The sequence below is a fragment of the Sus scrofa genome, chromosome 4, assembly GCF_000003025.6.
Source record: "Sus scrofa isolate TJ Tabasco breed Duroc chromosome 4, Sscrofa11.1, whole genome shotgun sequence".
NCBI lineage: Eukaryota > Metazoa > Chordata > Mammalia > Artiodactyla > Suidae > Sus > Sus scrofa.
The window spans coordinates 42,866,909-42,894,691 of NC_010446.5; the positions used below are offsets into that span (position 1 = coordinate 42,866,909).

At 37.4% G+C, this 27,783-nt stretch overlaps 1 protein-coding gene across 5 annotated transcripts in view; it reads right to left on the reverse strand.

Moving 5' to 3' along the window:
• TMEM67 (transmembrane protein 67) overlaps window positions 11,341-27,783 on the reverse strand; it is a 52,858-nt gene continuing 36,415 nt past the window's right edge. For 2 of the 5 annotated variants that reach the window (XM_021089109.1, XM_021089107.1), the window contains 7 exons: window positions 27,034-27,174; window positions 22,435-22,515; window positions 21,830-21,946; window positions 18,001-18,117; window positions 16,809-16,911; window positions 13,523-13,665; window positions 11,341-12,572 (listed from right to left, as the gene is read on the reverse strand). In XM_021089109.1, the coding sequence (XP_020944768.1) occupies window positions 12,492-12,572; window positions 13,523-13,665; window positions 16,809-16,911; window positions 18,001-18,117; window positions 21,830-21,946; window positions 22,435-22,515; window positions 27,034-27,174 (783 nt within the window). In that variant the 3' untranslated portion in view covers window positions 11,341-12,491. Of the gene's footprint in view, window positions 13,177-13,522; window positions 13,666-16,808; window positions 16,912-17,790; window positions 17,896-18,000; window positions 18,118-21,829; window positions 21,947-22,434; window positions 22,516-27,033; window positions 27,175-27,783 lie in introns of all 5 variants that reach the window. The other 3 variants (XM_021089104.1, XM_021089106.1, XM_021089105.1) reach the window with 3 other exon arrangements.

Sequence of the window (27,783 nt, forward strand, 5' to 3'; positions counted from 1 at the left end):
AAGTGTGCTAGCTCAGTTAATCCATTTTAATTTGAAAATCCATAGCTTCTCCAAATCACTATCTAATGGACTTCTGCTAATCTCTTATTGGCCACCATGAAACATGGCCACCTACACCATGGAAGCTGAGCATATTCCATCCCTAATGAAACCAGTGTTCCATAGTAAAGAAGAAGGGGAAAATGGATATTCCATAGACAGCTATTGATGTTATTCCCCAGGCTGATTTATTTGGGGTAGGAATTTAGGGCTTTGTGGTGGCATACTCCATGTTAGACATTGGGTTCCAGTGTCAAGGCCATTAATATTTTTCACATACATTGTCTGAGTTTAAACTTATGTGCTCCATATAAATCCTGCCCACATGCCCTCTCAAGGTTATTATCTACCATTTTAAAATATATAAAACTAGGGAGTTCCCATTGTGGCTCAGCAGAAACAAATCTGACTAGTATCCATGAGGATGCAGGTTTGATCCCTGGCCTCGCTCAGTGGGTTAAGAATCCATCATTGCCATGAGCTGTGGTGTAGGTCACAGACATGGCTTGGATCTGGTGTTGCTGTTGCTGTGACTGTGTTGTAGGCCCCTAGCTACAGTTCCGATTCAACCCCTAGCCTGGGAACCTCCATATGCTGTGGGGATGGCCTTAAAATGACAAAAAAAAAAAAAAAAAAAGTAAAACTAAATTTTAGGTTAAATGACTTGTCCAAGGGCAAATGGGCTCAATATGAATATTGATTATCTTCATTTGGCATTTTACATGGAGAAAGTTATCAATTGTGGATCTTGGAGTTAGAGGAGGCCCTAGAGATAGATCACTGGGACTTCAGATAATGGAATAGAAGCTGGGAGAGCATAACTGGTTTAGTCAAGGTCTAGTCACCAACAGAGATAGGACTAAACTCTAAACTTTTTACTTCCAGTCTCACATCCTTTCCAAGATCTGCCTATTAAATATGTATCTATCCAACCTCTGAACTCATTTCTTTCATGTGCAAGAAGAAATGAGCTGTGTACTCTTCCAGGCAATGTACTAACAACTTTACATCTATCATCTCCTTCAATCCTTAAAATGACCCTCTCAAGACAGTTATCATCCAGTTTTGCAGATGAAGAACAGACTCAAAGAGGTTGAAGAGTCTGCTTATGATCACACACAAAGGAAACAGAAGTGGGGAGTTCAGATCCAGGTCTTAGTATTCAAAGCTTTTGCTCTTTGCTACAATTCTATGCTGCCTCTTGATGCTAAGCACTGAGGGGAAAAAAAAAAGGGTTAGATGAGGGCTTTTCCTGCAGCTTTATAATAACCAAAGAGAGAGGTCATAATAAGAGAAATGGGTTTGAAGTTCTGGTTTGGTCATCAGATCTCATAACCCTTTACCCTCTGTAGGTTAAAGCAACAGTGGTCTAGTAAGTTCCAGACGTATTGAAAATGTCAAAGTAATGAATCTTCCTGGCAGCTGGCATGGCTGTGCTAATATGCTATGAGGCCGCTGCAAAGGGTACATGGAATAACAGTTATTAAAATATTGGGAATCGAAATGCCATGCAAACACTGGCTACAATTACTCCCAATCAGAGCTGGCTTGAGAAAAGTTCACGAGTGACACAAGGGAAAAAAAGAGCTCTATGATTTATTTTAAAACTATTTTTTAAATGCCCTAGTCTACTAACAGCTGTTTTGTCCTGCTGTGTCACTTCTGTCCTTCAGCTCCTCACAATGCAAAGAGGCTGCAAAAGAAAAGTGCCAACATGAAAACATGATCAGGATAATAGCCAATCCCCAGCAAGGAGCAAACCACCCCAAATAGAATGGGGACCTTGGCTTTGGCTTTGGCTTTGGCTTTGTGTTCTGAGTTTAGTCTTTCTCCCATTTAGGTAACAGTCCTTCGAAGTTGGGTGTGATGATAACTTTGAGGAAGGCTCCAGAAAATGAGAACTGTTCAGTGGATGAAACCACATTTAGCTAGCTATACAGAATGAAATCTTGCTCTGGTTGCTGCAATGGGAAAGGGCAAAAATATGAAGTAGATGGAATCCAGATCTTAGTTTTTTCTTGCTTTGAAACAAACTATATGCTCAACTCTAAACAAATCCATTGTTGGCCAGTTCTGGCAATTGACCAAACCTGACCCCTTATAAATGGAGTTTCTCATACCTCAGGGCCTTTGCACGTGTTCCTTCTCTCTGGAAATCTTGACCCTCATTCCCACCCCATCATTCTAGCTGACTTCTGCCCATCCTTTATGTCTTAGAAAATATATCCCTCCCCAAACAGTCCTTACCAGTCTACTCAAATTATTTTAGGTATTTTAAGTTTTATCTTCTTGTATCCTATAGATTTTTTTTTAAGTGCTTGTGGTAGGCAGAATAATGCTCCCTTCAAAAGATAGTCACGTCCTCATACAGATGGCCAAAAAACTCATGAAAAGATGTTCAACATCACTCATTATTAGAGAAATGCAAATCAAAACACTATGAGGTACCACCTTACACCAGCCAGAATGGCCATCATCAAAAAGTCTACAAACAATAAGTGCTGAAGAGGGTGTGGAGAAAAAGGAACCCTATGACACTGTTGGTGGGATTGTAACTTGGTGCAACCTCTGTGGAAAACAGTCTGGAGATTCCTCAGAAAACTAAAAATAGAACTACCATTTGATCCTTCAATACCACTCCTGGACATTTATCCAGAGAAAACCATGACTTGAAAAGACACATGTACTCCAATATTCATTGCAGCACTACATACAATAGCCAGGACATGGAAACAACCTAAATGTCCATCAACAGAGGAGTAGATCAAGAAGAGGTGGTACATATACACAATGGAATATTACTCAGCCATTAAAAAGAATGAAATATCAGCATTTTTAACAATATGGATGGACCTAGAAATTATCCTAAGTGGGAAGTCAGTCAGACAATGAGACACCAACATGTGGAATCTGAAAAAAGGACAGAATGAACTTCTTTGCAGAACAGATACTGACTCACAGACTTTGAAAAACTTATGGCTTCCAAATGAGAGACTGGGAGGTGGGGATGCTCTGAGGGTTTAGGATGGAAATCCTATAAAATTGGGTTGTGATGATTGTTATACAACTATAAATGTAATTGAGTAGTAAAAAATGCTATAAAAAAAGAATAAAATGGATAAAGGAGATGTAATAAAATTGAGTAATAATAATTTTAAAAAAAGGATAGTCACATCCTAATCCCCAGAATCTGTGAATACTAAACCTGACATGGTTAAAAGGAGTTGGTAAATATCATCAAGTTAAGGGCCTCGAGATGGGGATTTTCTGGTGGCCCAGTATGATCACAGGAGTCCTTGAGAGAGAAAGACAAGGAGATTCAGAGTCTGAGAGAAATTTGAGAATGCTACGCTGCTGGCCCTGACAAAAGAGGAAGGTGCCAAGAGCCAAGGAATGCAGATGGCTAGAAGCTGGAAAAGATAAGACAGTGGTGTGTCCCCAAGAGTCTCCGGAAGGAACACAGCCCTGCCAACAACTTTGTTTTAGCCTCATGTGACCCATTTCAGACGTCTGTCCAAAGCTGTGAAACAATAATTTTGTGTGGTTTTAAGCCAATACATTGTGGTAATTTGTTACAGCAGCCACAGGAAACTAATAGAATTCTTACTACACTTGCACTCATTTGTTATTCTGTCTTTTTTGTTCAACTATAAGCTCCATAAAGATAGAGGTCTCATATCCTTAGCACCTAGTGCAGACCTGGCATGTGTACGCACTGAATAAATATTCGCAAATTGATTATGTTCCATAGAAGCAGCTTGCAATGACATTACAAGATCACCTCCAGTCTTCATGATAATAGACAATAATCCTGACCAGAATCTGTTCATTTGTTCATTCATTCATTCTCATTCCTTCAAACATTTGCTATTATTTTTGCAGTGCAATGCCAGACAATTGGAATAAGAGAGTAATCAAAACAGACCTGATTTTTCTCTTAATGATGAATGTTAGTAGTGCCACCTGCTACCCAGGGAACTTCCTTTTCTATTTTCTTTGTCTTTTTTTTTTTTTTTTTTGGCTGTTTAGGGCTGCACCAGTGACACATGGAAGGTTCCCAGGCTAGGGGTTGAATCAGAGCTGTAGCTGCACCACAGCTCATGGCAATGCCAGATCCTTAACCCACTGAGCAAGGCCAGGGATTGAACCTGCATCCTCATGGACACTAGTCAGATTCATTTCTGCTGAGTCACAACAGGAACTCCGGAACTTACTTTTCTGTTGCACAGTGCTGTGCACGTATCCAAAGTGATTGATTGGTGGGGGGACTAAGAGGGAGACACAAATCTTTGGTCAAAAATCTTGGTTATATTTGCTGTGTCATTTAAAAATGGATTTATAATTTGAAGATATATATAAGAAAGTTGTTTGTAAGTTCACAGTTACTAGGATGTTGTTTTAGTAAGCATTGGTTCACTATGTCAATTCCATTAGTCACTCTCAAAGGAAAGGAAAGGAAACAGGTGCAAGTTAAAGATGATCAGATCAGCAGAGACCAGGCTCAGTGACAGGCTGTCCACAGCACAGTCAGGCTTTGGATGATTATTTTTTTTCTGCTTCCATCAAGTAAAAGAATAAATATGAGATAGAGACTAGAAAATTAATATCATAATAGCATCAAGAAGTACAAATATTGTGTTACAATATGGGGGAAACCCATACACATGTGTAAATACACTTACACATGTTGAAAACATCCCTTGTAATTTTAATATAGAATCCTCACTTTTGCAATAAAATAAACTCTAAGAGAAGCTTAAGAGAAGCAAATGGGCTTTATGGTTTTTAAACTATATGTCTTTTGCTGAAGGTTTAACGTTGCCACATTAATAACATATAGTATTAACATACACTATAGTATGTCCTGTTTTACATCCTGATATATCATAGCATATAAAGAAAATATACAAAGTCCCATTTGGAGAGATAGTATTTATAAAAGAGAAAATACGTACCCTGGATACATTTTTTTAAAGATTTTAATGTAAATGTGTACTTTATTAAAATGAAGTAAAGGGGATTCCATAATCATTATATTTTTAATTAGCTCTTTATTTCCCACTTAGGCATGACCTATTTTGTGATTTTTCTCCCTTTTTCCAGCATTCCGCTCCCAAATCCGGGCTGAAAAACCGCAGCTTTACATGTCAAGTACTCTCTAGCGGCCGAGTTGTAGTAGTGGGAGGGACAGTAGAGGTGAGGAGCGGTGACAAAGTCGTGAAGTGCAGCTGGAGGGAGCGGGGTCCCCAAGCCCTACAGCCCAGGGAGCACAGCGCCAGGAGCGGCTTTCCCCGGGAATTCTGAGTGCGCTCTACCGCCATCTGCTGTTATGGTGGCTTCAAACAGGGCAAAGACGTCGGGCTGCACAATTTTGATATGCTTGAAAACAGTACAGTCAGTTAAGACTAATTCCCCCTCTCTTTATATAATAAACATAGAAAAAAAAGTCACTTGCTCCACTTCGTTACCAACACTTGCTATTTTAGGTTTTAGCCATTTTGGTGGTTTGGTAGTGGATGGTATCTTGATTTTATTTTGCATTCTCATGCTAAGGTAGAGCACTTTTCACTGTGCTTGTCAGTCATATGGAAACCTTTTTTGGAGAGCTGGATACTTTAGTTTTTTGGCTGTTTTCCCATTGAGTTGTCTGTCTTTTCCTTCCTGATTTGATGAGTACTTTACTCTGGATGGAAGTGCTTTGTCAGAAAATTTTTTAAAATTATATTTTATGTAATAAAATATAATAAATTATTAAAATCTATAATTAAACTTAATTATAAAATAATTAAAAATTATTTTTCTCATTCTCATAATGGTATCATTTGACAGAGTTCATAATTTCAATGTAAATTGTATATATTTAATGTAAATATGTGTAATTGAAAATTTAATGTAGAATGGATTAGCAATGAGATCCTGCTGTGTAGCATTGGGAACTATGTCTAGTCACTTATGATGGAGCATGATAATGGGAGAAAAAAGAATGTATACATGTATGTGTAACTGGGTCACCATGCTGTACAGTAGAAAACAAAATGTATTGGGGAAATAACAATTGATTACAATTAAACAAAAAAGAAAATTTAATGTAAATTGTGAAGTCCAACTTACTGATGTTTTCCTTTATGGTTGGTCTTTTTTGGGTCTTACCTAAGAAATCTCAGCCTACACCAATGTCATGAACATACTCTCCAATGCTGTCTTCCAGAAGCTTTTATCATTTAACCTTTCACATTTAGATCTACCATCTACTTGAAACTGATTTTTGCGTAAGTGACATAAGCGTGAAGATTCATTTTTTTTCTGTTGTGATAGTCAGCTGACCTTTCCTCACCCCACTGCATGTCACCCTTGTCATAAATCAAGTGATTATTTATCTGTGGCCCTGTTCCTAGTCTCCATCCCCTGGGTCATTTGTTTATCCTCGGGCCACAGTCATGTATTGCATTTGTAATAATAACTGTAAGAGAAGCAAGGTTAATTTTTAAAGCCCACAGATTGCTTTGGTTAGGCAAGTCTGTTCACTGCTACTTCTAGCACTCCCAGTTAAGTGTCTTAATACAGGTTCCCCAGGGACTGATCTGGGTCTTTCAGAATTAAATATTAACTGGACTTACTAGTACCACTACTAGTATTACTGCATCACTAACACCTACACCATATTTACTATGTGCCAGGCACTCTTCTAAGCACCACACACACTAACTCATTTAATCTTCCCAATAACTCTATGAAACTCAAAGATTAACTCATTTAATCTTCCCAACAACTCTATGAAATAGCTACTATTTTTTTCTTTTTCTTTTTTTTTTTTTTTTTGGCCATTTCTTGGGCCGCTCCCGCGGCACATGGAGGTTCCCAGGCTAAGGGTCGAATCGGAGCTGTAGACACCAGCCTACGCCAGAGCCACAGCAACGCGGGATCCGAGCCGTGTCTGCAACCTACACCACAGCTCATGGCAATGCCGGATCCTTAACCCACTGAGCAAGGGCAGGGACCGAACCCGCAACCTCATGGTTCCTAGTCGGATTCGTTAACCACTGAGCCATGACAGGAACTCCAGAAATAGCTACTATTGAAATCAAAACACCTCTGGCTTCAATCGAGACGAAACCCAGATTGGGACTTGAACCCATGGTTTTTAACTGGAATCACTCACCTGGTGTCAGGAATTACTGAGGTTCAGGCTCTTTGTGTCTCAGCACAAAAGGAATTCAGCGAGAGACAAAGTGGCAAGCAGGACATAGATTTATTAAGATAGGACACGTGTGAGGGATAGTAGCGGGCAGGCAAGGAGGCTCTGCTCCAAGGATTAGGTGGGCTACATTTTTATAATCCAAGCAAAGTAGGGGAGTGGGGAAAGACCGCCTTCGTCCTCGTTCTTTGAGTAGACATCAGGCTTACATCACTAGCTCCTCCTTCATATCATGTGAGAGAGTATTTGACCCTATGAGGTCAAAGTAGGACTATCACGATGCTTATTCAAATCAGCAGAATGGTGGTAATATATGCTAAAATATGTTGAATCATTTCAAGTTTCCGTAAAATGAGGGTCTCCTACTTTGGAATGTCAGCTTTTCCTTAAATTCCTGTCCTTGGTCCTAAGGATCATTATCTTGCTGAACTTGAATGCAGGCCTCATTTTTCACTTAATGCCCTGAGGCATATCTCATGCTCTTATTTATGGCTTTATAGTTAGGTAAGCCTGCTCAATTCCATGACATTCTGATGGCTTTCTTGGGCGATCACTAACTTACAGTGGTCTCCCAAAGCTCCCTAGGTTTCCCTCTCTATGGTCCTCTACTGGAACTTCTACAACTACCTGTGTAGCTATCCTACTCTATCCCTATCACCATCATCCCCTTTTACAGATGAGGAAGACACCCCAAATCACCCAGCCAGTAAGTGTCGGAGCCAGGACTTGAATGCGGGCAGCCTGTCTCCAAGTCTGTGTTCTCGGCCACTACCCTCTACTGCCTTACTACCTCTCTTATAAGCAATGTATTTTCTGGTGAACCATGACACGCAGCCAGACAAAAGGGGGCAGAAGCACCAGTCTCCTAGTGTACAGATCATCAATTATACCAGAGCGATTTGACTATGGAAGGTCCTCTCTTGCCCCTCTGTCCACTTACTCTTTGGGGGTACTGAGAGTTCATGTGAAGGTAGGCTGGGAAACTGAGCTTGGTTAAACTCTATTCACTGTGGCTTGATATAAAAACCTCCTGTTTTCCTTTCTAACCATCTCTCTCCAAAACCCTCACATGTACAGTTCTGTGTTCTTTTATGGGATAGTCAGTCAGGTTCCACCACAAGAGAATCCACAGGTGAGACTCAAGAAAACAAAGTTTATTATACTCATAGGTCCCAGACACAGGAGGCTCCTGTGCCACCCAGAGCCACATAGAGAAGCACCAGTGTTGGTCAGGAGGCTGAGGGACAGGAGCAAGGGGAGAGTCTAGGCCAAGGCCTTTATTAGTTTCTGCATTTCTGCAGGAAAGCAAGGACGGACAGGGTAACAACTTAGAACTGGCCAGCTTGAGTCATGACAGCAGGCTCTAAGTTATAGGAGTGGTTCCTGGTTGCCTGGTACCTGGTCCTGGAATGACTAAGGCAGAGGGAGGCATATTGCCTCCTGAGGGATAAGGGCCAGAAAATGCAGGTATGGCTCTGGATTGGTGAGTGTGCTACTAGCTGCACCCTTTGCTATCTCTAATTGGCTGGTCCCAATAGGGCAGTCTCTCCTGAACCATTGTTTTAACATCATAATATACAGAATATTTTAAAAATAAGAATACATATATTCTGGAATCAAACTACCTGTAGCACCTAACGGCCCTGTGCTTCATCTCAAGGCATATAGTGTTCTTTGCTTTGATTGTACTTGTCTTGTTTACCTTTCCATCTTAGATCAAAAACCACTTTTTTGGGTGGTCAAACCCTAATGACCACAGATACACAGTTAAGAGCTTTCCCACATCACAGCCTCCTTTCCAGATTGCTGTAATTATTTGTTAATATACCTGGTTCCTCTACTAATTGCAAGACCCTTTTGAGGGGCTCAGGAGTAGGAGTAGAAATACTGTTTGAATGAATGGATAGATAAATGAGCAAATGAAAGAAACTCTCCCTTCCAAAGGTAGTATTTCACTTTTTACTCCTTTTTTTTTCTAATCTGTGACCACAAACCACACTTACAACGTGATCTAACAGCTCCCTCTTGCCTTCTTTCCCTAAAGACTGACATTTACAAAGGCCTCCTCTTTGTTGAGACTGGGGTGGGGGGTTGCTGAGGCAGAAGTAAGGCCCAGGATTTTCACTGGTTAGTTACTAAAATCAGTACTCTCAGTGTTAGCAGCATGGAACTGATTTATTGAATGATAGAAAATACATTTGGGAGTTCCCATCGTGGCTCAGAGGTTAACGAATCCGACTAAGAACCATGAGGTTGCAGGTTCGATCCCTGGCCTGGCTCAGTGGGTTAGAGATCCAGCGTTGCCATGAGCTGTGGTGTAGGTTGCAGACACGGCTCGGATCCCACGTTGCTGTGGCTCTGGCATAGGCTGGTGTCTACAGCTCTGATTCGACCCTTAGCCTGGGAACCTCCATATGCCGCAGGAGCGGCCCAAGAAATGGCAAAAAGACAAAAAAAAAAAAAAAAAAAAAAAAAAAGAAAATACACTTTAAGGTACATATTTCACACTAAAATATATAAAAATTCCACTGTTCAAAGCTTACTCACTATTATAAATGTATCTTAATGAATTAGTTTTTACAAGTAGTAAGCCAAAGATATTATTTCCATTGTAAAGATGTGGAATAAAGCTCAAAGATGCCAAATGACTGAATGTAAAATCCCAAAGTTTTTTGCCATGACGAAAGGCAAAATTCTAATTCAAATCCATGACTTCTGTTACTAAATTTGGAGCATTTTCCAATAAGCTTACCACTCTTCAACTTACATTTATCTCCCCTCAGCTCTTACTGTCGATATTTACAGACGACAAAAAGAATACACATTTCATGCTTGCGAGCACTCAGTTAATGGTCCTTCTGAATGCTTCTCAGTCTAGGTAACCAGCAGAACCCTCTCCAAAGGCAGTTAGGGCATCGGTATGACACAAGTAAAGCATCTTGTGACAGACTAATCTGCAGATTTTTTTTTGCTTTTTAGGCATATGAAGTTCCTGGGCTAAGGGTTGAATCAGAGCTGCAGCTGCCAGCCTACACCAGCGCCACAGCAATTCAGAATCCAAGCCGCGTCTGCAACCTGCACTGCAGCTTCCAGCAACACCACACCGTTGACCCACTGAGTGAGGCCAGGGAGGGAACCTGTGGATACCAGCGGGGTTCATTTCTGCTGTGTCATAACAGGAAATCCTAATCCGCAGATTTTAAGGGTCTGTGGATTTCTAGGGATACAAAACATATGGCACCTTGTAAAGATCCTCTAGGTGAACCTAGAATTGTTTCATTATGAAATTACAAAAAGATTTATTAAATGTTTCTATGTCATCAGTAAAATTAGGGACATCGGATGCAAAGTACAGTGAGTTGGTCTAGAAGAAAGTCTAGCAGAGCATTAGTCACATGATCACAAAGTTTAAATGGTGGCAATATGAACAAAGGAATCAATAGTTATAGGAGTTCCAGTCATGACTCAGCGGAAACAAGACTAGCATCCATGAGGACGCAGGTTTGATCCCGGGCCTCACTCAGTGGGTTAAAGATCCATTGTGGCCTGAGCTGTGGTTTAGGTTGCAGATACAGCTCAGATCCTGTATTGCTGTGGCTGTGGGGTAGGCCACTGGCTATAGCTCTGATTTGACCCCTAGCCTGGGAACCTCCATATGCCATATGCCGTGGGTGCAGCCCTAAAAAGAAAAAAAAAAAAGTATAAAAACCTGAACACACTTTTACATACCTAACCAATATAAATGTTGTACAAAATAACTTCAAGGTGATTTTTTTAAATGTCTTTTCTCTGTCTTAATTTATCACAGGTGAGCCACTGATCCTATCTTTTTGAAATTTCCACTTAAAAAACATTCACACAAAATATTAACATCTCATATGCGGGATGAAAGCTTTCTTTCATAAGCTTCTGGGTAGGTGGCTTTAAAAATCCATTTCTGTACTTCGGCCCTTAAGAAACTGAAGTTTCAAATCCTCAACTTATGATCCTTCCCTCTCTCTCCTCAGCTATCCTCAAAACTCAGGAAAATGTAAAGGATTCAACTTTGGCAATGGCTGAGAACCCCACTGTATCATATTCCTAAATGCTATTTCATGAGATACATATTAATCAAACAGGAAGTTTTTATTCTATATTTTCAGTTCAGAAATATAAACAATACTGACATATCATTACATGTAAGTATTTACACAGCATTAACATAGAAGGCAGTAAGAAACATTGGTTTGGGGGTTAATGACCATTATACCTGAAATAAGGTGGCTTTCAAGTTCATGGTGCACGAAGAAAAGGATTATTAGAGTATATTGAAAAAATGATATTATGGAAAATTACTAGCTACATGACTCAGGATTTACATTAATTATATTTTGGCTCCTCACATTTTTTCCTTACTTAAAAAAATACAAGGCTATTAACTTATGAAGCCTAAGTTTGCTTTCAATAAATCATCTTGTTAACACAACATGATCATTTACAGTTGATTAGTTATTTACAATCTTTAAACATAATTGAAGAGCAAAAATTTGGGAGTGCTCTTAAAATGTTAAATAATTAAAATGTATAAAAAACTGTATTGGGGAAAATGTCATACATTACAGCTCAATAACTGTAGATGATATTAGAGATATAAACATATTTCGTGGAAAAAGTATACTGACCTAATAAGTATACAAAGGAATGAATAAACCATGTCATATGATGCCTATTAATTCAGCAGAGAGGCTAAACAGGCTAGGCAATTAAAATGAGGCAAACCGAATCAGCCCATCTACAATTTCAAATTTCTAAGTAAACGTGAAAATATTTTCAACAAAATTTGAATTTAAAATATTTAAAACAAGAAAATACTGAATTGAAAACAAGACTTGAACTTGGGATCAAAACTTTTTTCAATGTGAGAAAGTACAGGCAAATCTAGTTTGGGAACTGTTTTGATTATTTAAAAAGTGTTATGCTGAAAGCAACACTGAGGTTTTTTTTTTTTTTTTTTTGGTCCCACTGTCAGAGTGATCTATTTATGAGCTGGTGAATTAAATACCATGCAGAATAGGAAAGAAATATTTTCCATTATATCACATTATATATTTACAAAGTACATTATGTGTCTACAAGTTATAAAAATAAATCTTTTTCTAGATTAAAAAACAAATAAAAATAGAATAGTCTATACTATAAGCTTTAAAAAATATGGCAAACTAACCTGATAATCATGACTTTTTTTGCCATGATTATAAATTAGTCTTTAGGCAGTAAACTAAATCAGAAATCTTTGATCCACCAATGTTTTGGATGCCAAATTCTTCTGTCCTACTGTATTACGAATAAATCTAAAAATCTGAAGAAAAAGCAAAACAATTTAGAATGAAAAAATACACATAAAGGAAATTAAATGTACACTTGAATTAAAACATCTAAATTAAGCTAGCTAATTCTCTGAACTGTTTATTTTCATCTGACATCTGAATTCTATGGTGATACACAAAATTATTTCAAGACTACCATCATCTTTCATAATACTGAAGCAGTGTATGTCCTTATTCAGAATATATTTTATAAGTTAGTAATACAAATCCTCTCATATTCACGGCAACAGATTTTTAAATATTTGGCAAGGCAAGTTTCCTCTAAGAGCTATGGAAACATCAAAAGAACCGCTAGGAAGAGAATTTGTTTATAATTCTACATCTCTATCAAGAATGAATAAGTTATATCTTATTAACACATATATTTCCGTGACATAGTGGGGAATAGTTGGGCGATATTACTAATAACATTTCTAGAACAAATTTAGCTTTTCTTGAAGTCTCCATTTCAGGCTCCACACCCATCCCTGCAGCTGTTTTTTCGTCCAAGCAGGTAGGGAATGTGTGCGAGTTATATGTTAAAGTGGCTGAGGCTGAGTGAGATCTCCAGGGTTGGCCTTTTTGTCACAGTAACATCTGGTGCAGAGGGTGAAGAGGACTCTAATTACTGCTCACTTTTCCCATCCAGGAGACAGGCAATTTAAATGTCTTCCTGCTAGATTCCCTCCACACTTGCTCAAAAAACTCCTCCTTTCCCTAAGACCCCGGTATTTCACTGACCCTGAAGGAGACTGTAGAATGAACTTGGTTGAAATGTTCTTCCTTTTTTTTTTTTTTTTTTTTTTTTTTTTGACAGTGTTAATCACATTCTGAATCTTTATAAATTCCTTGTGAAAGTAGACATTGTTCCTCTCTGCTATAAAAATATTTACTTCTAACATATTTCCTTTAAAAGAAACCCAGAAGAAAATGATAAACTTACCTCTTGTTGTAGGTATGTAAGGAAGGCTGCTAAAATAAAATTTTGGCAAGCCAAATCCACAACACAGAAGAAGAGCAGATCATAAATAAGAAGGGTGGCTTCATTTCCATAATACAGAACACTGCTGAAAGAATAGCCTTCATCTGTTTAAAAAAAAAAAAAAAGTCATTTAAAAGATATAAATCAGAAATTTAAAAAAAGAGTAAACTTGTGATAAATTTCTGGTGATAAAAGTAGGATATTTAAAAATAGCATAATAGAAACTAGTTAACTATAACAATTCATGGCTATTGTATGTTAATTCTACCTCAATTAAAAAGAAAACAAATACTTTATAGTTTACCAAAAAATAAACAAAGGTTATTAAAATTTGCTAATCTAAAAGGATAGTCTAGGAACTCTGCTCAAAAAAAGCAGTTTTAACATTTGCACCAAGGGTTGGTAATTGCAAGTAGTTTAAGTACACAGTCCACATCTTTCAACAACCAGAGAATGAACATCCTTTCTCTATTTCTTTCTATAACTAAAGGCTAAAGAATCTTAGAAAGATTTTGTAAGCTAGAATAAGCTAAAAAAAAGCAAAACAAAGCCAGCAAGGACTAGAATAGGGCGCTATAATTTGAATTTCAAATAATCCCGTAAGGTTCTGCTCAGAGACCTCTTCTCTTTTCACTCCCGAAGGAGGGATTCAGGATTTTAAGATTCTGCTGAAAGTCAGAGATCCTTTCACGAAGGGGTGGAGGGAAAGTACACATATATGAATCTTGCGCACAAGGTCAGGGAGAACCTGTGAAGGTGGCCATGGATGCCCAGCTAGGAACTCTTGTTTTATACAAGAGGACATCCGGCTTGCTGGTCATGTTCTTTTCTAATCCAGTGCTGGTTACAGGGGTAATACTCAGTGTGTGAAAATTCACTGACCATTCAGCCATGTCCTAACAAGATATGCACTTCTGTATACAAACTTGTATTCATATTTTAAAAAATAAACAAGCCTGCTCTCTGTGCTCTTCCTGGGGGATCTGACACTGCCGCTGCTCCAGCAATGACCTCATTTCATGAGACTCCTGGCTTACTGTGCACCTTTACTTTCTCCCAAAATCCAGTCTCCCAGGTCCCTATAAGGCCTGACTAGATATCTCTTCCTAGATATTCCTCAGGTACTCGAGACACAACATATTCAAAATCAGATTCGGCCTCTTTCCCTCACATCTTCTCCATCTGCACTCCCTGAGTGAAAGGAGCCACCACCAACCACCTAGTCACACAAGCTGGAAATTCAGATCATTTTTGACAACTCTCTCTCTCTCCTACCCCTTCTTTTCCTTAACATCTCTGGCAATTTTCTCTTCTTCTTTATCCCAATCACTACTGCCTTAGCTTATATTCTCCTCATTGTGCAATAAAGACAAAGACGTTGATGATGATGATTGTATTATTTAAAAAATGGTAACAAAAGCACTTTACTGAGTCCTAACAATACCAGGTTCTTTATACATCATTACAAATGTATAATCACAAGAACCTTTGGAAGGTTATACTTCATTTTACAGAGAAGGCATTAAAGTTCAGATAGGGCAGACAACTTCTCCAAGTTCACAAAACCAGTAGAGTTGGATTTTGAACCCAAGACCAGCAGACTTTGAAAGCTTATTCTTAATGGCTAAGCTGTATTGTTATAGCCTGGCACCTTCTAATGGAACCTATTCACTACTGTCAAGAATAATTCTCCCAATTTATAAATCCGATCAGCCGAGGACTTTCTGATCACATCCATGTTCATTAGCAGTGGTTTCCAAATCGTCCTGATTGTGTATGCCTATCAGAATAAAATGCTAAGCATGTATCTCACAATAGGCACATTTTATTAATTACAACTATATAATTTGTAAAAATATAAATTAAGAATGATGGAACTGCAAATCTACAAATAACATTTTAATATTTTCTTCTTATACCTCCACAGGTCAACCTGCACACTCCTTGAGGGACAAAAATTTCTTTAAAAATGTTTTTGGAAACAAGTGTTCTATCGATAGGATAAAGCAAAACTCCTTAGGGTGTCAGAAAGGCCTTTGGGACTCGGTCTCTGCCCTCTTTATCATTCACGCACTCCCCTCTCACTGTCCCACTTCAATCCAGCCTTTGATCATAAAGTTCATAAGTGCATAATACCCTTTCCTCCTTCTGCACAAATGTCATTGCCTTTCTTCCCTGGACCCTCCTATTTGACAAGAAAAACTTATTTTTAAGACCTAGTTTAAATTTCTCCATGATAACTCTCTGACTTCACCCGTGTCTAGTTAGAATTTTCTACTTTCCTTTCTGCACCCAGTGTAAGCTGTGTCTGCACAGCCTTCTATCCCACCATCACTCCACTCACCTACCACATGCCTACCTTCCACAGTCTACTAAACACGATGCCCAAAGGAGGGACCACTAATGTGGGTATCCCAGGACTGGCACCACATGCGGCACGCACTAACACGTGCACAAGTGATATCTAGGCCAGGACATTAGTTAGATCATTTCCATTCTTCCCAAGCCAGGCAAGAGGTTCGGTCACATTGAAAGTGACTATACTACTTTTTTAATGGTAAAAGAGCAGGTTTAGTTACTATTCCTATCACAGATATCTAATTTTTAAGAATTTGGATAAAATGAAAAATCAAATTTTTCAAGATAAATCATGAACATTATTCTTCTTTAAGTGTTTATAAGTGTGCCACTAAATGAACCTTCCAATAAAATCTGAACTTTATGTATTTGTTTTACTATCTCTTCCATGTGTACCACTGATTTTGAAATTCAATGTTTTACTTTCTTATAAAATAATTATCATTTATATATTTGTTTCTTGCTACTGAAAACTACGTAATTCTTTTATTTTTATTTTTTTTGTCTTTTTGCCATTTCTTGTGCCGCTCCCCTGGCATGTGGAGGTTCCCAGGCTAGGGGTCGAATCAGAGCTGTAGCCCTCAGCCTAGGCAAGAGCCACAGCAATGCCAGATCCGAACCGCATCTGCAACCTATACCAAAGCTCATGGCAACGGCAGATCTTTAACCCACTGAGCAAGGTCAGGGATTGAACCTGCAGCCTCATGGTTCCTAGTCGGATTCATTAACCACTGAGCCATGACGGGAACGCCCTGTAATTCTTTTAAGTTAACTAAGTTCATTATGTTTCCTATATAAAAGTATAAAATCAAAAAACAGTAACTACAAGCATGTTTCTTTCAAACTTGGAAAATAATAATCAAGTTCAGCAAAGGCATTTGAAGGATACCGTTGTAAAAGATACTTTTTTCCATTGGTTCCATGAATTCCATTCCAAGAATTCTTTCAAGAAGCAATTTATCTTTTATAAAGTAGTCCATTTCCTTATGAACCTAATATAAAAAGCAAGAGTCATTTCAAAAATAACAGTGAAATAAATGCTTTCCAATTTTTGTAAAATCTGAAGCAGAGAAAAAAAATGAATAGTACACAAAGCAAATCTGCCCTTCAAAAAGACAATTTACTATGCTTGGCTTTATAACAAAATTCTCTTTAGGAATGTTTTAAATTTTAAATGTCATTATTAGTATTCACAGTTAGATATTCTGAAAATCAATTTATAACCAGCTTTTCAGGAAGACAACCATAATATAACATACATCTAAAATGAATAATATGATAATATTTTGGTAACTGACAAAATTCCGGAATGGATATATTTTAAGGTAATCATCATGCTAATCAACATGAAAATTTTTCATTTTACTTTTACATAACTTAAATCCATCCCAGTATTTTGTTATAACCTATAAGGGAAAAGCATCTGAGAAAGAATAGATATGTATGTATAATAATCACTTTACTTTATACCTAAAACTAACACAACATTCTAACTCAACTACGCACGAATTAGAAAACAAACAAAAAACCCACAAGGGTTCTAAGTCCACTGACTTGATTGAATTAAGAAATAATTAAAAAAAAAAAATAGGAGTTCCTGTCGTGGCTCAGCAGAAATGAATCTAACTAGTATCCATGAGGGTGAAGGCTCGATCCTCGGCCTCACTCAGTGGGTTAAGGATCCAGCGTTGCCATGTGCTGTGGTGTAGGTCGCAGATGGGGCTCAGATCCCATGTTGCTGTGGCTGTGGCGTAGGCCAGAGGCTACGGCTCCAGCTGGACCCCTAGCTTAGGAACCTCCATATGCTGTGGGTTCAGCCCTAAAAAGCAAAATAAATAAATAAATAAATAAATAAATGCTGATATACATACATGATCGATGAAAGAGCCAAGAAATTTATTCATAGTATGATATGCTTTTATACTCTGCTCAAAAGTACTTGCTGATGAACTCAACAGTCTAGCAGGGCCATTTCTCTAATGTGAAAAGACACAAGGATAAATGCAACATGCCCTACATTGCTGGTTTTTAAATAACATGAAATATTGACAAAATATACCTGAATTGTACTTTATACAAACCCTTGTTAGTGTTTCATGAATTCTGTCATAGTGTTGTCTCATCTGGCTAGAAATTGCAATCTGAAAAGTCTGACCATCTGTATTGGGTACCAACCCTCTTTGGCTACACAAATTTTCCTGAAAAGTTAAAAAACTTAAATTAAGATCAAGATTATGAAAATTTTGCTTACTCAAAAATAAAATACAATATTCAATAAGATGTAGAAGCCAACTGAAAGTGAATTGGAACTATATTTGAGACAAAGAGATTCTAACATCATCCAAGGCTGCCCTCTCCTCTAAGTTTTATTAATTTCTATCTTGTCATAATCCCTTGCAGGTCTTTATATCATCTATTTTACTCAGACCTACTTTTAAAAAGTTTGTACTAAAAGTTCATTATGTACTCATATTCTTAGCTTTTCTTTTTGATTAATTTATTGCTCCTTAAGGTATGCCACAAAGTCTAGCCTTAGAATTAACTACTTTCATAAATGGGCTTTTTTGTTTTCTAAACACTTAAAATTTTTTCTTTAATTGGAGTTCCTGTAATGGCTCAGTAGTTAATGAACCCAACTAGCATCCATGAGGATGCAAGTTTGATCCCTGGCCTCACTCACTGGGTTAAGGATCTCGAATTGCCATGAGCTGTGGTGTAGGCTGCAGATGCAATTTGGATCCCCAGTTGCTGTGGCTGTGGTGTAGGCCAGCAGCTACAGCTCCGACTGGACTCCTAGCCTGGGAACCTCCATATACCATGGGTGCGGGCCTAAAAAGACAAAAAAAATTTTTTTTCCTTAATTAATTCTAGTGAAAAGGTAGTGATGCATGACCCAGTGGTTAATGTTATGGACCAGATATCTCTTGACATGACCCAAATCCTGAGAACATATATATGTCTGTAGCATTTTGCCCTATGCCCTACCTAACCAATTCTCATTGATAGTTCAAGGCTCAGCTCAAGTATTCTTGCCTCAATTCTCCTGACTTTTATCCGCCTACTCTAGAGCTTAACATTCTCCTTCTTTGTCTAAAGCTAATCTGCAAACATAATTTAACACTTGGTTAATTTCTCTATTAAAATCCTCCCCCCCATTTAAAAAAGCACATGCTACTACAGAGAATTTATAAAATTTGGAGAGCTATAAAAAAAGAAAAAAAATCAACTATAATCTCAACACCAAGAGTATTTCAAGGTAGTTCATTTCCAGTTGTTGGCTAGGTATATACAGAGATGGCATAAAAATGGGATCGTATCAATTTCCTTTTACTTAACATTAAATCCTGACAACTTTCCATGTCATTAGGTGTTCCATAAAACATGATTTTTGATGTCTACCTAAGATTTCACTGTTTAGGAAAATGAATTTACTTAATATTCTCTCGTTTTCCATATTTTTTGCTGTTATAAATAACGCCTATGATGAAGATCCTGAAGCTAATTAGTTATTCAAAATGCTAATTATTTCCTTGAATTATTAGATTCACAGAATTAGTGAGTCAATGATAATTAACTCTTAGAAAGCTCTTGGTATGTATTGTCAAATGCTTTCCAGCAGGCTTGTAAACATTTATCCTGAGACAAGCGCCCAGTTCACCATGTCCTTGATGATACTAAGTACTGGCTATTTAAAAAAAAGTTTGGTAATTTGAAGAAAGCAAAAATGTTACTTTTACATTCATTTCTTTTCATGATTTATGAGCCGAATAATTTTTAGAGTTTTATTAGTTTATTTAGATATTTTTAAAAATCTTTTTGTCATTTTTCCATTGAGGTTTTACTTAGTATTTGTTTACTGATTTACATGAGTTTCGAAATTGTTATCAATATCTTTGCCATATTTACTATGAGGGTTTTACCCTATGTCTTTTATTTCTATAACTGTTGGATATATATGTTCTACATTAATAAAGTAAAATGCATAAATGTTCCTTTTTTGATGCCTTCTATTTTTATGCTTAGATTATTATCTCAAAATCTGAAATATTCTTTTCTAGGTTTTTATAGTTTCATTGTTTACATTTAACTTTTCAAAACAGATGAATTTCTAATAGCTAACCAACTGATCCAGTTCAATGTATTAAATCAATTGTTCTTCTCTGAGGTGCTATTATCATGTCTTACAAGTCACAAGTATAGTTCCTTAATAATAAATCATTTTGGATTTTCCTTTAAGTGTATATTATATTGTGTGTGTGTGTATGTATATATATACATACACACACACACATATATATATATATATATTTTGTAATTTTCTTATGGAGAGTTCCCGTTGTGGCTCAGCAGGTTAAGAACCCAACTAGTATCCACGAGGATGCAGGTTCAATCCCTGGCCTTGCTCAGTGGATTAAGGATCCAACATTGCCATGAGCTGTGGTGTAGGTTGCAGATGTGGCTCAGATCTTGAGTTGCTATGGCTGTGGCTGTGGCCAGCAACTGCAGCTCCCATTTGACCCTTATCCTGGGAACTTCCATATGCCACATGAGTGGCCCTAAAAAGCACACACACACACAAAATTTCTTACAGAAGTTTTCTAATGCACAGAGTAGAGAGAACAGTAAACTTCACCCAATTTCATCGATCAGCCATGTTTTATCACTTTTGCTTCATCTATCCTCCCAACTTTTTTCTTATAAAGCAAACCCCAGATACTGTCATTTCATCTGTAAATACTCCTATTTCTCTAACCAATATGATATTTTTTTAAAAAAGATCATGCCATTTTCATACCTAATAAAATTAATCTTTCCTTAATATAATTTAATATTTAGTCTATTAAATCTCCCAGATTTTTCCCAAAGATTTTTTTTTTATAGTTGGTTTGTTTGAATTGGGATTCAAACAAAGTCTGCACATTGTATTCAATTGTTTATTTTTTTCCTTAAATTTCCCTTACTACCTACTAGTTCTTCTTCTACCACCACCTCTCCTTTTCTTTTCATGCCTTTGATTTGCTGGAGACATGGGGTCATTTGTCCTGTGAGACATCCCACATTCTGGATCTGGCTAACGGCTTCCCATGGTATTATTTATTTTGTCTCTCTATCCCTTCTATTTTCTGGAAGCTGGAAAGGCTTGATTACACTCAGGTTCAAATTTCTTAGACAAGAACATTTCATGGGTGACATTATGTACTTCCTGACTGTGTCATGACAGGAAGTACATAATGCCAGTTTTTGTAATTTTCACCTGATTTCTCATTATAAAGTTCTTCATCATCCTTCACTTAATTATTTTAGCACCCATTGATGACTGTAGCCTGTGTGCATTAATCCACCAAGCACTACAAAATGGTGATGTTCTAACTCAGAATTCCTTTTACTTTCTTCTACCAGGAAGAACTTTCCCTCATGAATTAATTGGTTACTCTAAAACAAACTTCATGGAGTTCCCGTCATGGCACAGCAGAAACGAATCCGACTAGGAACCATAAGGTTGCAGGTTCAATCCCTGGCCTCACGCAGTGGGTTAAGGATCTGGCGTTGCTGTGAGCTGTGGTGTAGGTTGCAGACTCGGCTTGGATCTGATGTTGCTGTGGCTGTGGCGTAGGCCAGCAGCTGTAGCTCCGACTGGATCCCTAGCCTGGGAAACTCCATATGCCACGGATATGACCCTCAAAAAGCAAAAACATAAAAAAAATTAAAAAATAAAACACACTTCATGCAGGAACTGCAGGACAAATGTGATTCATTCTCTTTCAATGATCAGGGTAAGGAGTTGGTATCTTATCAAGTTTCAGAAATAATCAATGAGGATTTTCTTAAAAAATACTATTATAAATCCTAGATTACAAGAACCCACCTCTCAACTTAAAAAAACAAAAAGATGTAAGAAAATATTCATACCGCTTCTCTTTTAAGATTCATATTCATTTCCTCCATATTAGTATCAGCATGCCCGTGTACTGATCTACCATGAATGTAATAACCAAAACATTTGTGGGATAACAGAAACACTGATATCTATAAAAAGAGAAGGAGAAGCAATTAGCAACTCATCTGTAAAACAACAGAAAGTAAGTTTTTCTTAAAACTGTTTCCTTTCTCTAAAAATAATTAGGGTTGAATTCTTGTAAACATACAAAAAAGATAATAAGGTAATAAAGGATAATGAGGTTATATTTAAAAAGTAGATGGAAAAGAGACTGAAGACACTTCCAAGAAAGGAAGAAACAAGGTTGATATATGAACACTTTGCAGGGACTTTAGGCTGAGTCAACCACTTGGTGGCATAAGGAATTCATAATTAAGAAACTACAAATAAAGAAGGAAAAATTAAGGCAGTAAATATTAACTTGTAGCTCATTATAACCATCCCTGAATTAACCACTAGTGGAAATTAGACTAAAAATCCAATCACAGCAAATCACTTTTAAAGCCTCTCTTAACGTACTCATGACCTTTAAAAAGGAGAAAATAACAATTGCAAGATAAAGTCAGAAAGTACTTACATTACTCATACAGCATAAATCAACAAACTGTCGAATTTTATCTTCTATAAATCTCTCATAAAAGACAGCAAAGAACATGATCTGAAACATTAAGCCAAGTTCACGCTTATTAGCTTTTAGGATTTAATCTTCTTTTATAGCCACCATGTAGCATCTTAAGGAAAAAGAAGTTCCAACCAAGAACATAGCGGCCGATAACAATTCCTGTGGGATAAAACCCTACTTATCATCTCTGATTCTTCTGTCAAAGTAAGAGTATTCTGGAATTGTGTTAAGATTCACTGAAGGAACTTAGTTTCAATTTTAAAAACTTTTCTGTCTCATTAAAATAAGATAGGACAAACACCAGGGGGAGGAAGTCAGGGGCTTTAAAAACTTTAGGATAAACCAATGCATTAATGGTCACATTCAGGTCTGGTTCTACAATTCCGTTCATCTCCTAAATTCCAAAATCCATTAGAAAAGTTGTTGTTTTTCAAATTAATCTTCTCTGATAGAGTGGTACATAAAAAGCTTATGTCAAGTATTGTTTCAACTATAGACAATGTGTCAAATATTCAAATGGAATGGTTTCCAGTGTTTGCCTAGATAGTTTTAAGATAGTTTTAATAACAATACTACAAAGAGAAGCTTTATAAATCCAAAAAGTTTACACTTAGATAAGGTTCAGAGAAAGACGGCATGTCCTAACCACACAATTTAAAGCTGTCCCTGCTGTCCCCATTTCTAACTTCCACACCCCTCACCTCCATTTACTGGCTATCTTATCTCTCTGCTGATGCCCTTCAGAGGACCCCTCACAACTCATAACTTGTTCTTACTTCAGTGTGTCTTTGAGCTCAGCCCAGTGCCTAGTATATAAAACATACTCAGATATGTGAATGAATAAATAAATGAATCATAGCAGCTGAGTATTGAAAAACACTCTCCCTGGCATGGTACCTAGTACATAAAATGTATTCAGATACATGAATGAATAAATCAATGAATCTATAGCAGCTGAATGTTGAAAACTACTTTCCTTAAATACTCTACATATATATTTTTTAAATTTTCTTTAGAGAATATGAAAAACACAACATTCAAAGTTTAAAAACTAAAAGATACTACTTCAATTATGAAATTGAGTTTGGCGAAGAAGGTGAGTTTGGGGAAACATAAGGCATGAACAATAAAGCCTAACATCACGAGAATCAAGAAGAGTTTGTGCAGACAAATTTATGGAATGGTCACAGATTAAAGGAACTCTTAAGGATACTTGAGGAATAAAGACTGATCATCTGAGAATGTGACCACGGAGAGAAATACTTTCCTATCAAAGGACAGCAGAGTGAGAAACACAGAACGAGGTTTGTCAGTGGTGCCCAAGACGCCTAGTTGCTGCCCCAAGAATCCTTTCCCCCTTCTCCTTTGTGACAGACCCCTTCTTTGGGTGGGCACGCTGCTGGCCAGCTGAGAGATGACAGTGCAGTGAGGTGTGGCCCTGTAACCAAATTCTGGCCGACGAGCTGTTGAAGATGCTTCTGTAAAGGCTCTCAAAGAGGAGAGCCATGGCACTCCCCTGCTCGGCAGGCCCACCGAGCTGTACGCAGGAGCAGACCCCGGCTCCTGTGGCCCCAGAGTTTGGGGCCACCCTTGCCCCACTGCCTGCCTCCTCAGTCAGTTATGCTAGAGCATCTGAGCTCGCTGCCCATGCAAATGGATCACAAGGGCCAGAGCTAGCTGAATAGATGTTTCAAGGAATTACTCTTTTTTGCAATACTTGGATTCACCTCTGTGGCGGAACAGTTCCATTGGACTGTCTACATAGTTATGGCAGCATTTGCTTTTTCATGTTTGCTGACACGTCCTCCAACACCCCCTCAGGTAGTTACCTGTGCAAGATTCTGGCACACCAGACAAGAAACCAAGGGAAAGAAAAGCTAAAAGAGTCATGCCAGATAAATAACCAACTGGGGTATTCATGAGTCAGCTTTTCTACCGCCCCTGCTTGTGTGTTATGTGAGATGAACTGAACTGTTTTCATACCTAAAACATTAGCTAAAAACCACCTATGCTCAGCTGTATACAGATTTTGTTCTCTTCATATTTTACCTCTCAGTTGGGTTTTGATTTAGAAAACTTTAGACTTTCTCCTCAAAAGCTTCTTCTGAAGTGGAGAACAGAAAACCTAAGCATGGACTACAAAATAAGTTTCTTGCAGGTCTACAAAATAAAGTGGAATAAATGCCTCATATGTGATAATACAATTTAACTATTCAAGTTTTATAAATTACAGTTCAACTGTTTTAATGTTTTCAATTAAAACTCATGGTGGGGGGAAGGAAGGGGTGAGGTTTTCTTCCCTGGCTTCCCCTTGAAACTCTATCAGCCACGGACAGTGAGGTGACCTCAGAGATGAAGTCCTGGGGGGCAGAGCAGAACCACAGGCTTCTGGGCCTGATGCTGCCACCCTGCTGGCCTTCCATGGCTGACCTCTGCTCTCCTTTCTCATGGGAGAGAGAAAAGTCACTTTTATTTCAGTGACTGCTGTTCTGAGTTTTTTAACTATTGTACTCAATCAAATAAGAAAAGCTTCAGATGGTTTCCTTTCAGTTCTCTACATCCAGGTGAATCTGATCTAGTCACAAAAATTTATAGGAGTTCCCATCATGGCTCGGCAGGTTAAGAACCCGACTAGTATCCATGAGGATGCAGGTTCCATCCCTGGCCTCGGTCAGTGAGTTAAAGGATCCAGAGTTGCTGCAGCTGTGCTGTAGCTGTGGTGCAGGTTGGCAGCTACAGCTCCAATTCGACCCCTAGCCTGTGCACTTCCATATGCTGCAGGTGCAATGCTAAAAAAACAAACAAACAAAAAAACCTTATATTGGTATATATAAAAATAAATATTTTCTTAATGTTATACTGATGATAAACATCAAACCCCACAGTATGATGACAGATGGTAATTAGATTTATCATGGTGATCATCTGGAAATGTATACAAATATCAAAGCACTATGTTGTGTACCAGGAATTAACACAGTGTTGTAGGTCAATTATACTTCAAAAAAAAAAAAAAAGACAAAGGAATAAACTCTTAGAAAAAGAGATCAGATTTCTGGTTACAAAGGTGGGGAATGGAGGAGGAAGGGGGGTCATTGGATGAAGGCAGTCTAAAGGTACAAACTTCCAGTTACTAGATAAATATATACTAAGATGTAACATACAACATGATAAATACAATTAACACTGCTGTGTTTATATATGAAACTTATTAAGAGAATAAGTCCTAAAAGGTCTCATCACAAGGGAAATACAGTGTTCTACTTCTTTAATTTTGTATCTGTATGAGATGATGGATGTTCACTAAACTTACTGTCATAATCATTTCATGATGTATGTAAGTCAAATCATTATGCTGTACATAAAAGTTACACAATGTCAATTTTGCTCAATAAAACTGAAAGGGAAAAAAAAATCAAACCCCATATTCTTTTAATCTTATTTCAAATCCTAATTTCTGATTGTCAAATTATTCCTCACTAGCTCTATCCTGCAGCTTCAAGTTTGAACAAGTCTCACCAATGTAAAATAAATGTGAATTCAAAGAGTTTACTCTCAGGTAACAGAATGACACCTGGATCCTGCCAATTCCTACAATTCTGTAGGAATTTTGGGATTTCAATCCCCAAAATCTTTTAAAATAGACTTTGAAGGCAAAAATTTTCTCTCTAGTTTATAGAAAGTCCAACCTGCTCTTCCTAGAGGTCTCATCTTCCCTTGCTTATTAAAAAGTTAAAGAAATTTTAACCAAACAGAAGGGCTCTTTCCACCCACTCATGGATGTATCTGTAAACAAGAGAAAGAAGTGCAGAAATTCAAGTTAAGTGCTATAGCTGCTGCTTCTTTCTTTTCTTCTTTTCATTCCCTTCTCTTTTTTTTTTCTTTTTTTAAAGCTTTAAGAAGATAACAGAAGTAAGCATAGAAAAGATTCTCTACTAGAGTCATACGATCTGAGAAGATTTATTTTTAGTTTCAGCTATTCCAATAAATATTTCAAAGAAGATTTCAGGAGGAGTACTGGTAATGTGAGTGAGGTTTAATGATATGTAAATAAATGCTAGACAATAAGTTATATTTCCAAAGAAAAGACTAAGGGTACCTTAGAAATTCCTATCATTTATAAATTAATCCTGTGACTAGAAAGCTGCAGACTCTGAAAGACTCTTCCGAGCCCCACTACTGATAAAAATGAACTCTGAAATCAGATTGCCTACGTTCAAATTCCAGTTCCACCAATTTCTACTTGCATGGTTTTAGGCAAATATTTAACCTTTCTTTGCCTCAGCATCCTCATCTGTAAAATGAGGATACTCAAAGAATCTATCTCTGAGGGCTACTGCAAAGATTAGGTCAATCTGTGTAATGCAATTAATTAACACAGTGTTTAGATTATCACACCATGTAAGAACTAGCTATTAGCCATAATTGTTGTTGTTCTTGTCATCTTCTTAATGCTACAGAAGTCATGTTGTAGTCAATATTTGAGGATTAGTATGTAAACAGAATTAAAAATACATAGAGGCAATATTGCTCAAAAGTATACTCTCTTGTTACCTGTATAATTCCAATGACTAGCCAAAGAACAGTAGACACTGCATATCTCAAAATGCGGCTGTAAGGAGCTATGTAGCTAGGTGGGCTTCTGGAAAGACTAGAGGATGAGTCCATTAATGCTAAGTTCTTGAATCCCACAACCTGAAATAAAAAAAAAAAAAAAAACTAATAATTTAAACAGACATGGATAAAGAAAACTCCTCTGGTCTGAAAATGAAACAATCCTCTCAACTCCCTACTCCTTATTCCTCCCTTTCCTTTAGCTGAAAAACTTAAGTATTCAAAGTTCGTATAATCAGTTGAAAATCTAGATGAAAATAATTATCCTGTATTTTAATTACAAAGTATGTGATAGAAAATATTTAGCTAGTTCATTTAGTATTCTCTTCAACAAGGCTAAAGACCAAATATAACCTTATTATCATATACACCGACAAAGCTCAAAAATTTCTGTCAAAAGAGTAAAGCTTTCTTCAGTAAACTACCTATGAACAACCAGCATTTCATGAATTTTTAGCATATGCCAGGCACTATGCAAAATATTTTTATACTGTAAAACTATATTTTCCAAAGCATCTTTTGAGGAAGATACCATCTTCAATAAAAGAAAGTCTGGTCTGTGTATTATATTCACTCACCTCCATGCCTTCTACCCTAAAGACTCTGGGAGGTTTTATGGTAAAGGAATGTACAGGACTTTACTGAATCCAGTGTTTTCCAAACTTACTAGACTATAAAACTTCTTTCTCA